The sequence below is a fragment of the Haliotis rubra genome, unplaced genomic scaffold (genome assembly GCF_003918875.1).
Source record: "Haliotis rubra isolate DU_JTF1 unplaced genomic scaffold, ASM391887v1 Scf24, whole genome shotgun sequence".
NCBI classification, from domain to species: domain Eukaryota; kingdom Metazoa; phylum Mollusca; class Gastropoda; order Lepetellida; family Haliotidae; genus Haliotis; species Haliotis rubra.
In genome coordinates this window covers 3,307,857-3,325,040 of record NW_025766447.1, presented here as the reverse complement: position 1 = coordinate 3,325,040, position 17,184 = coordinate 3,307,857, and the positions used below count along the sequence as shown (strand labels likewise).

At 40.5% G+C, this 17,184-nt stretch overlaps 2 protein-coding genes across 2 annotated transcripts in view; one reads left to right on the top strand and one right to left on the bottom strand.

Moving 5' to 3' along the window:
* The window catches only part of LOC124278639 (ubiquitin carboxyl-terminal hydrolase 1-like), a 32,852-nt gene extending 29,491 nt beyond the window's left edge, over positions 1-3,361 (bottom strand). The window contains 2 exon segments of the mRNA XM_046714405.1: positions 999-1,179; positions 3,202-3,361. Coding sequence (XP_046570361.1) covers positions 999-1,150 — 152 coding nt within the window. The 5' untranslated portion in view covers positions 1,151-1,179; positions 3,202-3,361.
* A 275-nt stretch (positions 3,362-3,636) lies between these two features.
* Positions 3,637-17,184, top strand: part of LOC124278638 (protein lifeguard 1-like) — a 39,405-nt gene continuing 25,857 nt past the window's right edge. The window contains exons 1-4 of the mRNA XM_046714404.1: positions 3,637-3,764; positions 5,216-5,304; positions 7,680-7,758; positions 14,627-14,680. Of these exons, the coding sequence (XP_046570360.1) occupies positions 5,223-5,304; positions 7,680-7,758; positions 14,627-14,680 (215 nt within the window). The 5' untranslated portion in view covers positions 3,637-3,764; positions 5,216-5,222. The remainder of the gene's footprint in view (positions 3,765-5,215; positions 5,305-7,679; positions 7,759-14,626; positions 14,681-17,184) is intronic.

The following is a 17,184-nucleotide window of genomic DNA, read 5'->3' as shown; positions in this document are numbered from 1 at the left end:
CAAGTTTGGTGAAGAAACATTGAACGGTTTTAGAGTTCTGCTCCGGAAAAGAGCACTACCACCAATTTCAGTTTAAGTCAAACTTGTTGCCATGGAAACGCCAAAAATATTTAATTCAGAATACCAAAACTACCAAAAGGCACCAGTACACCATAGTACTTCACGTGTTCTTGGGGATAAAAAAAAGGGGGAGGAGGAGAGAGAAGAGAATGATTGTAAGGGATGTGTCACCCATTTTGTTCTGGGGAGGTAGGGGGTCATCAATTTTGTACACATGGACTGGGGGGGGCAGCAATTTTGTACATTAAGTTATTTAACAAATTATGCTTAAAAATATGGGAAGGAGGAGGGGAGATCATTGATTTTGTACATGACATGCAGGGGGGCTCACTTACTTTGTACATAAATTTTAGAGGGGTTTCCATAAAAACATGTATCATGTTTTGATAGACACTTCTTGAGACATTTAATTCCAGATCTGAATAAAATATGAGGATAGGAAATAGTTGAGAATAGATAAAAAAGGAGAGTTGATTGAAATATTTTTCACTAACTAGTCTCAAATTAATTCTGCATGGTACAGTAAGATTTTGTCAATGCTCTGACATGTCTTTATCACTTCAAAACATTCAAATCTATTTCTATCTCAGAAAATAGTGAGTGAGTGATTGAGTTAAGTTTTACGCTGCACTCAGCAATATTCCAACTATATGGCGACGATCGGTAAATAATTGAGTCTGGACCAGACAATCCAGTGATCAACAGCATGAGCATCGACTTGCGCAATTGGGAACCGATGACATGTCAACAAAGTCAGCGAGCCTGACCACCCGATCCTGTTAGTCGCCGCTTACAACAAGCATGGGTAACTGAAGATCAGTTCTAACCCAGACCTTCACTGGTTCTCAGAAAATAAGTTATCTTACTTGAAAATAGAAAAATAAAGTTGTTTGGGTGACTGTGCAGCATAAATGTTTTGACTGCTCCACTGAAGCTACCTTTCACATATATCTTGTGGGGTGGTTCCCTGATATCCATGTGAGTCATCAACAGCAGCTGTTGCAGAACTTGCACTCTTCCCCTTTCCTTTGAGTGACAGACGAGGCCTCTTTCTGACCTGCCCATGACTGTCATCATCAGCAACAACCATACTTACTGGCACCACCTAGAGACTGTGATCTGGCAATGAGGACAAACAGAAGCTTCTGTGCAAACATATTTCATAAATGTTAACTATGTCAGTGTTCACGAATAGCGTCTGACCCTCGGACAAATCCGGCAGATTCGCCAACGGTCTGACTGTATGTTTCACAATGACTTTGACTGAAGTTGTTATATGTGGCATGTAACTCTTGTTTCCTGTTTATAAGTCTTATTTTTGTTAATAATTTCAATGCCAATTATAAGAACTGTTAAATCTGAAATGTGTGTTTAATTTTATTCTATGGGTCCTTTCAATTTTCAATGGGTCAGACAGACATCTGAAACTTACAGAACCCAATGTGCTGTTACTTTGAAACACCATTAGTGAACACTGTATATATGTAATTCATATTTGCAATGGTACCATCCACTACTGCTGTCAAAAGAAAAAGCATTAAACCAAGTATAAGACTTGATAATTATGTATTAATTTCCCACCCTTCCATGAGACAACGTATTCAATTATTCTAGATCAGTGTTTTCTATTTTCATGTCATTTCAGAAGTTATCACCAAGAAATGTTACTTGATGACAATAATTATCATTCCTGTTAGTACTGAGAAATGGTCGGGATTATTACACTCTTCTCTGTTCAATAGTCTACTTGTTTCCAGCTATCATTTATCAGTTAGTGACTAAGCTGGGTAAGACGCCACTACAGTATACCAGTTATCACATCAATGTCAGCTTGAGATGATAGGTGTCTGGCAGGCCCATGGGCTGCAACTCCGCATTGTAACTGGGTTACCTGGGCCATCCATTCTGTCAAATTGTTAAATTAATATGACAGAACCTCAAAATTCACAGTCACCTGACTCTACCCTATTACATAATACTTAAAACAATGTTGTAATATTGATAACTGATGCCCTTGAGCCTAGTAAAACTGAAGAATTCACTGCTTGTTATTGTCTTTCAGTACCTGAAGAGTTGTAAATGAAAATAACATGTCTATTTGTACAAGTAACCAACACTGATCTTTGTTTAGTGTTTATACAACAAATATCATTCTAATGTATACAGTCTGGTGCTACTAGGCCTATATCCCAACACGAGCTGAATTCGACGGTCTAGTGTTTTTGATGATTGCGTTGCTGACGCTATATCGGGGGAGTACGTGCGCGATCGGTGAGCACAAGCAATTTCATCTTCTGTCGTGAGAAGTTGTATTGAAAACCGGAAGTTAAGTTGTTTAAAAAGCAAACAAGCATCAATATTATTTACTCGAGATCGTTAATACCACTTCAGATGCAAAATCAATTGCCTTTATAACAAAAGTAGCAAGCGAAAATTCAGTAAGATCATTCGTCTGCTGGTGACAGGCAATATTTAAATAGAAAGCCACGTTATCACAACACTCCCTCGCAGTGCGGAGCGAAAAGTATGGCTCATCATCGAAAACCCATACATAATCCACGGGTGTGGCAAACGGCAACAGTTTCGCCGATACGATGTCATCAACCTTATGTTTGTAGGAAACACTTGATATTTTTGTGTGAAATAGATGAATATATCCTTTATCACCCAAGGTTACTAAAATTAAAACTTCAAATGATATTACAGATAAAAATTACGTTTTTGTCTTACATCGTCGAAAACCCCTGATACCGGGATACTATTTAATATCCTCTAGTTGAAAACAACAACATCCATGGATGAGGACAGTATTGGCTGTTTGCCATCTTTGTGAACCTCAAGGCAAGTATGGTTTTCATCATCATCTCTTGTCAATAAGTAATTAAAACGGAACGTGTGAATTCAACAAATCTGGCAATCGTTTTATCTTTCGACGTATGGGATCCATCAAAATACTGAAGCCGAATTATCAGATGACGGAAATTATCCTTCGTGTGTTTTCCAATAAAAGATTCCACATAATTTGTAGCCACTGTTTTCTCTCTAAGTTCCCATTATAATTATTATCGTATTTCAGTTGTGAAGTACCTTCTATACTGTCTAACATAATCATATACTGTTGTTGAAACAGTTCTTACTTACCACCTGTTTCAATAAGTCATGAAAGTTGTCAACATTTTGTGCAAAAAGAACCTGCCGCGCTAAATGTAATTATTTGACTGGACGAAGTTTCGTATATGCATCTAAATCCTTTTCCAAAAACGTTATATGCAGCAACCGATTGAAAATATATTACACTGAATATCAGTGTTCATTGATATGGATAGTTCAAAGTTGTTAATTGCGATTCAGTTATTTTCGTAGCCTTGTTAATTTGTAATATTTGTAAACCCACTGTTGTTATATGTGCTTATAGTTTGAGTGATGATATATTTGAACATAACTATTGGCTCTTACACAATTATTGATTTCTTTTGTTTATATATACCATATTATTTGGTAAGCATAGTACAAATGTTGGCAATTTTTAGTACAGCTTTTTTAACTTAATGGTCAATATATGTTATATGTTGTACCACTATAGCCATGACGAAAACATAACTTCCGGTTACGGATACGCGGAAAATTCTTCGTTGCGTGTTGTCTGCTAGCGAGCTGTCAAGTTACGACAAAATCTGATTGCAGGTTGAATTTTCACTTTTTCGGTAAGAAATGTCTTCGAAAGTATATTTGTGCATTATAGGTAGTCACGTATTCAAGCTTAACTGTGAAACGAAAAAGAGATCAAAATATGCAAGAAAAAACACCGCAGTGTTATCATTCATCTGTTCAGGCACACATTATGGTTAGTCATTACTCATGTAGCTAGAGACTTTACGCAACATCTGTTATGAGAAGTGAAAACTTGTTATAACGATTTACATTTAAATTGTCATTGCTACTTGTCACAGTCAGACGAACATTCGAATCGAAATAAGAATTCATTTTCGTTTTCAACGTATCATCGTATGACTTATTCATAGACACGTGTGACTTAGTTAAGTTGCTATTTATTAATGTAGGCCAGAACTAGAAGAAATACAGTAGCCAGAGTCTGTATGATTGTATGTAAGAACTGTGACCTCTTGTCTGATTGTGTTGAAAATATGTGTCAGGTCTCATTTATTTGGACCATAGTGACGTTATTGTACGTTGTTATACCTGTTGTGCGGGTGTGTTCCGCATTATGCATAATTAGGACAGGTTTGTAGTACCCGGAAGTAGATTAGGCTAGAAAGTTAAAACACGTGTAGAATAGTTTAGCTATTTGGACCTATATAGGTTTTATCATAGGTGTAAGCAGGCTGCTTCACTTTATAACTTATAGCTTAAATTTAGTGTTTTAGATTTGTGTATAGACAGAGATATCAGTCTTGACATAAGATGACAGCTGAATCACACATATGTTCACCATGTGTTACCCGCATTTGGGATAGGTGTTTGGAGGATAATGCATTCTCATGTGTAAGGACTTTGGGCTGTTATATACAGCTGTAGCTGTCTCCATCTTAGATCGAACATGCCACCATTCCCCCTCCCCTCTCTACCCTCCTTAGTGTTAGATTCACCTTTGCAATGGTTCAGGTTTTTCGTGGGATATGGTATAGTATCATTTTTTTTCACAAGTTGTTATAGTGTAACTTGAGGAAACAGCAATTTGTTCAAATTCTGTCATTTGTTGAGAAAGTAGCTACTGCACTTGTACATTAAGGTAAGGCCACATAAAAAAATATTCTTGTTTCTCAACACTTTTTTTAAAAAACATGAGTCGGGCAGGCAGATTTTATTTTTACATTTTATTTTATGTCCTAAACCACTTGATTTCTGTGAAAATTTACACTTTTCTCCAATAGAAAATCAAAACTTAAAACTTTCAAAAATTCATGCACATTTTGAATGTCAAAGTTGCATTTTCTCTGGTGTAAATATTTATTAAGATCTTAGGGCCGGGTCGACTTTTTAGGTCGGTAATGAGAACCAAGAATATTTTTATATGGGGCCTGAACAGTTGGTGGAGTAATCATTATGGATGCAGCTGCTACTATGAGCTACAGCATTGTGCTCAGGGATGTCAGTGTAAATATATCAGTCATCAAGAACTGTGTTGTTGTTTCAGAATCACGATGTATGATGCTGAAGCTGACCCCGTTGTGGACAATGGTTTCCAGGAATACAACAGCTTCAGTGAGAAGAGTATCCGACTGGGTGTGTATAATTGCACGCTGAAAATAGGATGTTGTCATTCTGTTGATCTGTTTGCTATCATCATCCATTGCCAATGTATTGTATAACAATGTTACTGTCAAACACTGTTTTGTCAAACTTTGATATGTCAAACATACTGCAGTCTCGAAGTAAACGTTTCTTCCCAGTGTACTCCTTCTCTGTTCATTATTTTTTATCAAATAGCCTTGGATAACTTAAATGATTTATGTATGTCCCTTCAACTTTGGCACAACAGTGTTTGACTATATATGATTATGCAGGTCTTTTCATGATGGGGATGGATAGAACTGTGATCATATGATCACAACATCTCATATGTGATATGGTGCATATGATGCTTTTTAACCGTAAGTAACAATCCCAGAAGAATGACTTACTTTTTGAATTCATTTGCATCACTTGTGTTGTGAACATCGAATGCAGAACTGGTTCAGAATTATAACCTCAAATGCTATTAGTCCATGAGGACTATGGGCATTGGATTTTACTTGTCCTCGACACAATTTGATAGTCTCAGACTTTGGGACTAGCATGAATTTGTAATATGTGTCGAGATTAAATATTGAATAACTTAACACTTAACAACCAGTAAATGGAATGATCTACAGAAATATGAGAACCTTCCAAGCATTACTGCTTTTAAGTTTTGCAAATGTTATATAGTTATCAGTTCATGTTAGTTTGTTAACAAAACATATTTCCTAAATATGTGTGGTATGAGCCAATACCATTATGAAAATAAGAAGATAACCTACTCACTGATACACTTTTAAATAACCAAGATTATAGAATGACTATGGACTTGAACTGAATTTTGTTCATTTTGATGTTTGTTAGTTCCTCTTTGACTTTGCATTAACAATACATCCACATGAACAAATACACATGCAGTGAACAAAAGCATGTATTTTATGTCAATAATGGTAATGTCAAAGATTAAGTGTCACCGTATGAAACAACTGGACGAGTTAAAGCACAGAACATAGTAGACAGCTTTATGATGGTGATCCTATTATGCTAAAGATACATGAATAGCTTGTATTACAAAACTGATGTCAGTTAATATGGTTAATAAAGTAATTCTATGGTGACACATCCCGCCTATGTGTACAATGTTAATCAATAATATTCTTTACACCAGCTACAGCTTCTCGGTTGAGGTGTTGAAGTCCACCAGCTGTTGCAGCACTTCATGATGTGCTTGCTGTAATTAGTAGCACACAAGGACATCAGTGTAACAGGCAATTAGTTGGCTCAAGCCTACCATGCTCACCAGTTTAAAACTCTTTCAAGTGTTACTCCATATTATATTTGTAAATATGAATGAATAAAGGTAGCTTGTCTGTAGTTTGTTTCAAATTAACAACTGTATTAATAACTATGTGTATTTGTATCAGTATGTAGCATTATCAGGATTCAAATTGACAGTTACCAATGCATTGATGCATTTGAAACACAATCTACCAACCTAAGCTGATGATTCTATTGTTTATCAATGTTTAGAAGTAATAATAGCTACATATGGAAATAGCCTTGGCTTCTAACTGCTCAGGCTGGTGTTACTTTAGCAGGCTAGTACATGAACATTCTGAAGCAATGTTTGCAAACAATTCAAAGTTATTAAAACCACATGCAAGTGAAATTTGTTTTCAGTGATCATGTATGCAAAATGAATTCAATGTTTGATAATTACGGCTGGCTATCACTATAGATCTGATCATAGAGATCGATAATAATTTAACTAAATATCGAGGGATTCTCGATAAATTTTGATGATGTAACTTTGAGCAAAAATGCAAAAATGTGTGGGAGAAATGACTGTGTTTCACATCACTGGTGAGTGGTGACATGTTTGTGCATGGGTTACTGACAAAACAGAACAGAACATAATTTAGAAGCAGACCATGAATAAAGTCCTAACATTGGATATTGTGTGAGAAAATTAAAACTTGTTTCCCTTCACAAATGTTAATGTTTGATATTATCCATAACACATTGTCACAATTTTCCTATCAATAATCATTCATAATTTGTCCTGTCTACTATATTTTTGATTATCAATCATTTCAGCCAGCCCTATTGATAATAGTTATCGGACAACTGTATCCCCCTTTTGTGCTGCTGTTTTCGCTGAAAGAACATGTACTATACACATAAAAATATGGACTGTTAAGTGTTTGGCATAATATATATTGTGGAAGGAGACAAAATTTACAAATTTACTTAAAATTTGTCTAGTCAGGTCAGGCAGCATTTATTGGAGCAGGTCTGTGTGTTAGTGTTGACAGTGTCGTGTTTTCAAAACAGTGTAATCACCATGACTGGATGCAAGACTGAAACATTCTACTTTGCAGGATTTATCCGCAAGGTATATGGGATTCTCACCTGTCAGATAGCAGTCACCATTGCCATTATGTCACTATTCCTATATGTGTAAGTATTGCACCTCTTGAAAATGTTGTTTCTTCATGTGACTCTAGGGTGGTGGGGAGCCTAGTAGTTAAAGCTTGTCACTCCAAAGGCCCGGGTTTGAGTCCCCACATGGATACAATTTGTGAAGCTCATTTCTGGTGTCCTCCGCCGTGATATATCTGAAATATTGCTAAAAGCGGCATAAAACTAAACTCACTCACACATGTGTCTCTTTATGGCATGAATAAATTCACTTGTACCATGCCCCAACTGCAGCCCCTTTGATCTCAGGCATGGTGTATTGTATAGTTACACCACAGTTTTGAGCTGCCTTCGACAGCAACTCTGACTGGCTCTTTGCAATTTTAGCCACACCTACATTTAGCAAACCTAAGTATACAATACACCTCGGCTGAAATCAAAGGGACTGCAGTCGGGGCATGGTACAAGGTTCCATTACATCGGCAGCTTGTGAGAGAGTGATGTCATCAATTGTATCATCCCAGAGTTTAGCACATTCAATTTCGTCAACCATTTGTGACAGCGTAATGTCGTCTAGACATGGCAACTAGACATGGCGGCAGACTCAAACAGAATGGTTTTAAATTCAAATATCCCATGAAATTTCAATGCAGAATGTGGGGGTGGTACAAACCAGTTACGTCATCTAATCACTCAAGCGACTCATGGCCTGGTCGCTGGTGATTGCTCGATGAATTGTCAAAAAGGCGTAGCCCAAGACCAATCAACAGTGACCAGGACATGATGTATTTGGACCAAGTTCTCAGATTAGAATGAAGAAACTACTACTTAACATACTGTCTGTATATTGCATGAATATTATATATATATATATAATGTTGGTCTTGAATTACTTCACTGGATAAAGATTTTTGTATATTTTTCCTTATCCTGACTCATGCTTAATTGCTTGTCTTCTTCTTCTTGCGAACATAGTGGAACACTTGTATCTCCCTATTGAAGCTCCCTTCAATGTAAAATCACTAATCACTACTCACCAAGAGTTGTCCCTCCTTCCGTTTTGGCGGGAACTGGCGCCACTGTTCCCCCACATGCTTCACTCTCTCCTTCTTCGCCCAGTGAGCAGGTTGTGAGAGCGCCTGTGTCTCCTTACGGCACTATATCCTTTGATTATTTAGTTAGTTACCTCTATAAGTTCTTTATAGAGGTTAAGCTAGTATCCTTCATCAGTATGTTTTGATATTTATTCGTACTTACCACTGTTTATTCACGGTGTATTCCATGGTTGTTCAGTAGTTTACGTTCATGAAAATCTGTTCCGTATGTAAGTTACGTTTCTCTGCTGCTGACCCGCACCTAATATGCCCTAGTTGCACAGTACCATGTTCTTTCAGCTCACGCTGCAATTATTGCAAGCATTTATCAACTTGTGAATTTAATAAATATTTACTTTGCGTCCTGAGACGTGCCGCAGATAGGTCGCGCAGGATTGATCCAGTCATGGATAAGTCAGCTGAGTCCCTCACCAGTCAACTGCTGTCGGACGACCCCCTACCATCTGGTGTTCCGCTGGAGTTTCCCTCGGAGGAGAGGCGTGGGACGAAGTCCGCCACCTCCAAGAAGAGACCTGCATCTCCAGTCATCCCGTCGTCGCAGTCCAAGACTCGGAGGTCGTCAACCACCCAGCGCAGACTTCGCACCCCCAGGGCAGCGTCCACCACCAAGGGGAAGTCAGCGCAGACTACTAGAACTTTCTCGACCGAGAATGTTCCCGTCGCCAGAACAGGGCCTGTATGATGATCAGCCGATCATCATCCCAGATGTTCATCACAAGAAACGACCGGTCTCAGCTACGGTGACTTCAGCGCAGATCAAATCTCAACCCGATGTATCAACGCTGACAACAGATGATCGTCCCGTGGGCCCCGTCACCATCAACGCAGAAAGGGCAGCGCTGGTACCACCGCAGACCTTCCCGGGCGACTTTATGCAGCGGTTCTCCCAGCAGATCATGGAGATGATGGAGGAGCATTACGGCCTGGAAAAGAGACAACCAACCCAGGGCCCCGAGCCTTCGCTGAAGGCTCCAACGCAAACATCATCTCTGAGGGGCCTGCCATCAACGTGACTTCTGCCAGCAGAACTACACTACCGGACCAGCCTGCGCGAGAGCCGACTCAGCCAGCCCCTGCGGAGGACTCGGACGATCAGCGTTCGCGAAGCCATTCGCGAAAGGCTACACGATCTTCACCTGCTTCGGACTTGGATGATCGACGTTCACGAAAACGTTCGCGAAGGAGGAATCACTCATCCCCGGACTCTGGCTCGGACAACCAGCCTTTGCGAAGGCCTTCGCGAAGGACCAGTCGCCACTCCCAAGTGCGGACTCAGATGAACCCCAAGGCCTTCACAAAGGCTGGTTGTCCAACTACAGTATCCAAGACATCTTCATCCCATAGATCATCGAGGGATTCACCAGGACCTTCGCGAACCCACTGTCGCTCATCTCCGCGCAGGTCCCCGCGTAGGTCACCCTACAGGCACAGTTCGGCGGGCCATTCACCACGTCGATCTCCTCTCCCCGCGGGTCTCCCACGCAGGGTCACCACGGCGTTAAGCCCAACAAGTCTCCGCCGCGGAGGTCTCCACGTGGTCTCGTGAGATCGCCACCCAGATTACCACAGTCACGCAGGACTCCACCTCGTTCACCGTCGGAAGAGTATCAACGTCCCTTTCTCAGCACTCCTGTTACTGAGGATGATGGCGGCATCATATTTTCGGACTCTGAAATACGTTACTGGATGGCTAATGGATTGGACTTGGCTTCACCATCTAAAGAAGATAATCCGGCTCACACCTATCTTATGACAGATGATGACACGCTCACTCTGCCCCCGATCGACCCCATCGCAGCGGTTCCACAGAACCTGGACGCCACCACCACCCGGCTTACAGTCAACCCTCACAAGTTCGACTACAAGACACATCAGATAGAGAAGTTATGAGAGGCTGTCTCATCTCTTCTAATCAAGCGGGCCATAGAAATCTTGGATCAAGTCAACATCGAACCAGGTTTCTACTCCCCAGTTTTCCTGGTTCCAAAGAAAAATTCCAAAGAAAAGTTTTGACTCATCTACAATATGAGCACGTTCAACAGGGATTATCTACGCAGACCTCCCAAGTACCGCATGATACATCTACCTCAACTAATCCACCTCGTCCGTCCGATGGTCTACATGGCCAGCATAGATCTACAGGATGCCTACCTGCATATCCAGATACATCCCGACTCGAGAAAATACCTCAGATTTACACTAGACGGGCTACATTACCAATGGAAGGTCCTACCATTTGGAATATCATCGGCCCCCTGGTTGTTTACAAGAGTAACGAAACCAATAGTCACATATCTACATCATCGAGGGCTACGCAGTGCATTCTACCTCGACGACGGGATTCAAGTAGACCAAGACCCAGTCCGTCTCAAACTACAATTGAATTTCACCATCAATCTACTAACTCAGCTAGGATGGTTAGTGAATCTACTCAAATCGGACCTAGAACCTACGCAGGACCTACAGTTTCTAGGCATCAGATTTCTCACGACGCAGAACCGTATCATCGTGCCAGAGGACCGATGGCTCAAGATTCAACAGACCATCCCTCAAGCCTTACTCTCTCCGTGGCCACTACGACAGTGGCAGAGTCTGTTGGGTCTCCTCACGTCCGCTGACAAGACATGACAGCCAGAGGCAGACTACAGCTACGCCCGTTACAGGTCCTCATCAACGCTCATCTTGATGACCTACAACCCTTCGGTCTACCGAATTATCTCAGACCTCATCTACTATGGTGGACCCGGAGGTCGAATGTTTGCGAAGGCATCTATTTAGCAGAGCCGGAGTTCAAGACCCATCTATACGTAGACGCGTCACTCCAAGGTTGGGGAGCACATCTCGACAACCATGTGGCATCCGGGATATGGAATCACGAAGAGAAACGTCTGCACATCAACATGCTGGAGATGAAAGCAGCATTCAACGCCATACTCCATTGGAGCACCATTCTACAGAATGCGCATCTCATGGTACACACAGACAACTCGACAGTGGCGTTTTACATAAACAAGCAAGGCTCAACAAGATCATTGAACCTATTAGATCTGTGCTTTCAGCTGTTCGACCTAATCGACGATCTGAACATCCACGTAAGGGCATGTCACATTCCAGGAGCCAAGAATGTCCTAGCAGACGCACTATCCCGTCCAACTCTACCATCGCCGACGGAATGGATGCTCCATCCAGAGATCTTCACACAGATCATCAAGGAAATAGGAGCTCCGTTAATAGACCTATTCGCCACACGCTTCAACAATCAGCTAACACATTTGTCTCTCCAGTCCCAGACCCACGAGCGTGGGCAACGGACGCTCTCAGCATATCTTGGGAAGGCCTCAACGCGTATGCGTTTCCGCCACCAGCTCTTATACCAAAGGTTTTACAGAAAATCAGCCAGACAAGGAGCCTCCAACTGATTTTGGTCGCTCCTTACTGGCCAGCAAGAATATGGTTCCCCATTCTCATACAAGAACTCGGACCTCCAATACTGCAACTACGAGAGTGGTCGAATCTACTAGTACATCCTCACACAAAACAAGCGCACGGCAACCCAAGGGTATTCCAACTACACGTATGGACTGTATCAAGGCGTGTTTAAACAAGAGAGGTTACTCAGCCAGAGCGGCGAAAGCAGTCACGCTTGCTTTACGCAATTCTACACGCAACTTGTACGACGACAAGTGGCGCAGTTTTGAGACCTATGCTGCTAAAAAGGGATTTACAGCTAGAAATGCAACACATCCTCAAGTGGCAGACTATCTTTGTCACCTACGACAAACCAAACATCTGAAAGGGTCTACACTATCAACATACCTAGCGGCATTGAGCTCAGTGATAACTATGAGGACGGGTGCAAAGCTAACCAAAGTACCAGAGTTACTGGCCTTGTTACGCTCTTACAGATTGGAGGACCAAAAACAGAGATTTCGCGCTCCGGCATGGGACCTCAATATTGTTCTCAAACATCTCACAAGTGACGTTTACGAACCACTGGAGACGACATCCTTTGAATTCTTGACACAGAAAACGCTGTTCCTGCTAGCCCTAGCAACAGCAGCCAGGATGTCGGAAATTCATGCTCTAGATTACGAGAGAACGCGAATTTGATGAAAATCAAAACACAGTGCACATGGGACTCGCGATGGGATTTTATCGCTAAGAATCAACTGCCAGGTCAACCGGACAGACAATTCCACGCCCCAGCACTATCCTCCATACTGGACCACATGATACGCTTTGACTTATCCTTGTGCCCAGTGAGAGCATTGAAAGTTTATCTACATCGATCCAGAATGAGGAGACGCTAAGTTTAAACGACTTTTCAGTCCCGATATCAACAGCTTACACACAGACAGAAGTCTCCCCGCACTACAATATCAATTTGGATAAGAACTGTCATACTCACGAGCCTACAAGGCTGCAGGACTCGATCCTCCAAGAGCCTCTAACCCTCACGAAATTAGAGCACTGGCGTCAACACTCGCTCTACATGGGAATTGCTCGCTTAACACGATCATGGAGGGCTGTTTCTGGAAATCGGACATGGTGTTTGCAAACCACTACTTGAGAGTTATCGCCACCGAGGACGTCTCAGGCATTCACCATTTCGGCCCTCTGGTTGTCGCACAGCAGTTGACAGTTCCCCACAGAAGATGAGACGTAGTCTTGCTGTGTTATCACATGACTTATCAAGCCTACACTCAGTAGAGTTTGCTTCAGTATCAATGCACATCTCAAGACTAGCATAAGTGATAAACCCAGTACTTGTAAGTTTACTAGTACAGTTGGGTCGCTTCTCCACCTTGGAGTCACTAAATCCACATTGAAATGTTAACAGAAATAGGACCAAAAGTTAACTATTGTGGTCCCCCCATCAAAAGGCAGCTGAAAGAACACATTTGCTTACAGCAGCAGAATTTAGCATAATTACAGTGCCATTATGAAGTTCCCGTAGGTTTTTTTTATTTTGACGTAAAATTCACTAATTAAATCCTAAAGTGCTTTTTCTCACCACCTTCTCCGTCGGATTCTACAAGCAATTAAGCATGAGTCAAGATAAGGAAAAATATGTAATTTTCTGAGTAAAATTGATATTTTATACTTATCCTGACTCATGAGGTAAGCCCTCCCAACCTCCCCACAAGACACTTTGGATTTCCCTGTAAATTCAAGTGTCGGGCTCATATTCAGGAGAGAGTGAAGCATGTGGGGGAACAGTGGCGGTAGTTCCCGCCAAAACAGGAAGGAGGGATAACTCTTGGTGAGTAGTGATTAGTGGTTTTACATTGAAGGGAGCTTCAATTGGGAGATACAAGTGTTCCACTATGTTCGCAAGAAGAAGAAGACAAGCAATTAAGCATGAGTCAGGATAAGTATAAAATATCAATTTTACTCAGAAAATTACATTATTTAGGAATTCTATGTTAGTTCTTTTACTAAATAGGTATACTGCCACCCAGTGAGTAATCTGGGTACCCTCAAATTAACCAAACATTAGATGGACATACCTTGCATAACACCAGTGGTGGAGGTCAAGGGTAACTGCCCACTTTAAAAGCACAGACCAGTGAAGTGTATTTATTTTTCCTTATCCTGACTCATGATCTTTTGCTTCTCCTCAAGATTCAGGATAAGTATAAACTATCAATTTTACTTTAAAAATTACATGTTTTTGGCCCCAGTCATGACAAGTTGACTGGAACTGTCACCAGTACCCATCTACATGCAACATGCAATCTCTTAGAATATTGGTGAACTAAATGACAATTAAAACTTTTGTTTCTTTACAGTTATGAGGTCCGGGAATACTCCAAGAACAATCCATGGATGTGGTTCCTGGCACTGTAAGTGTTGCAACATAAATAAGTTCCAAGTGAAGACAATATATTTTGTCAACAATGACAAATGATTTTCCGATATACAGGTGACTTATTTTGCACTCTCAACACTGCCTTCACGACTAGTGACGCTAAATTTGTTCTGTTTCATACCACTTCATGAGTTTCTCCAACTGATACTGATGGAGTTGTGTTGTCAGTTACTCTACCCATTGTGATTACATGCTGGGAAAACAGCATCCCTGGAAAGATCCATGTTAGAACTGGTTTTCAGAAACTACGTACAGTAGAACACGGATACAACAAACTCCAAGGAACCAAGAAATTTAGTTCGCTATATCCGTTGTTCGTTATTGACAGTTGACCGCCATCTTGGATTGTAGAGATGTACACATTCTCAGACATTACCTATATCATGTTGATAAATATGAAGTTTATTTTTATAATAAAATTGAAATAATACAACTACAACTTAAATAAATTTATTTTTTAATGAAAATGCAAGCTTACATTTATAATGTCCAGATAAACCACGAAGGAAGCAAAAACTGTAGCGATTTTTTTCCATTTGTGACATGTCATAACATGCCCGTGCCTTTTTCTTTTATATTTTCATTTTTATGTAATCAGGCTTTCCGTTCGTTAACATGACACAACAGTGGGAGATACCTCCGTTTTGGAAGCTTCGTATGAATAACATGCGAGGCGAATCGTGTGGTGTCTGGTATCGACAGCTCTGGAACATCAACAATATCACTGTACCCTTGCCGAGAGTATTTTCACAGTTGTAAAAAGCGATTTTATTGGATAAAGATTGGTTTCTAATGACGCTTTTTCGCCACAGTCTGCTATAAGGATCGTGATTGGTCACAATCAGACACGTTACCTAAGGCAGCCAATCATACTACGGCAATGGATACCGTCCTCGTCAACAAAAACTTTCATTAAACACGATATGTTTGTTTTGTTAATTAATTAATGACCATCAAACAATGTTTATTCACCGCCAACAAGACTGATGTATACTGTACCGCTAAGTGGCTGAGCTGACACTGAGTGAGTTCGCTAATCACGTCGTTAATTGGGTCTTGGGGGTAGTAAATCAGTTCGCTATAGCCGTTAATTCGCTACTCACGAGTTCGTTATTCACATATAATTTCAATGATATTATAAAGGACTGTTAACGGGACTTTTATATGTGTTCGCTATATCTGTTTGTACTCTATATCCGTGTTCGCTATAACCATGTTCTACAGTATTAGGTCATTTACTGGATTGGTTGATCAGGCTTGCTGACTTGGTTGATGTGTGATACCCTGTCCCATTTTGTTGATTACTGCTTATGATATCAATCACAGGAATTTCTGATCCAGATTATTTACATACCACTGTCATATAGCAGAAATATTAGAGTGCTATGTTCATGTCCAGACTTGTTATTTATGGAGTGCCACTGTACGGCTGGAATATTGCTGAAAGTGGTATTAAACCAAACAAACATATTCGTATGATGAATGCCTCCTTGGTAAGTAGTAGTGAATATGTGCTTGTTGGAGTAGGTCCATGTCCAACAAAGTGATCGTACTGCTAAGATGATGGTAACTACCATACTTTGACCAATTGATGGCAGCTGTGTTGTTAAGATCTGGGCAGTGAATGGGACCCAGCACTCTATCGTTTATTGTACAGATTCACTGTTGTATCTGTTTGTCTGAGTTGATCAGACACTGGACTCATGGTATCAACTTCTGGTTTGCTTTCCCCCGTTCTTGATTATGTAGCAGGATGTTGAAATAGTTAAAGGTCACGTGCAACCAAAAAATCATACATAATTAAAACACAATTATCACTTCTTCATGACATATAATATGCATTGCTGATTATGAAAAAACAAATAAACAAAATTATAAGCGTATAATCGCAAATCAAAAGTGCAATATTTTGTACTTGGGTTTACCTCCCTCGAAACGAAGCAGCAGGGATACCGAACCCAGTCAGAGCGGGTGGGTGTGCACTCAAGTGTAACGGCTGGTTCATTAGCAGATGCCGTCTTCACGGCTCATTGTGTGTATATATAGAGATGTTGGGTTTTGTAAATACATGCTCATTTTTTTATGTATAACATTTTGCAATCAACAGACATCATAACATGTCATGTGTTCAAGTATCACACCTGCCTGTCTGTGTAATTACATAATGTTACTTCATAAAGCCTGTACTAGTGCTGGAGCCATTGATAGAACATTCAGTCAATCCATGAATCTCGCTTGTGTCAGCGATTATCGAAGACCTTAGGAAACATATCGATATTAAATATACTGAAACATCAAATTAAACTTTAGAAAGTATGTTTCTTATTGTTTTGTTTGTTATATCAAGAAATAAATATCTGATACAGTTTTTCCTCACTGCAGTGTAAACAACATATTGCATACGTGTCTAACAGGAAGTATCCTCTATCTTCTTGGTCATGGTATTAGTCAGTGCCTGTTTCAGTTCCTCAATGTTAT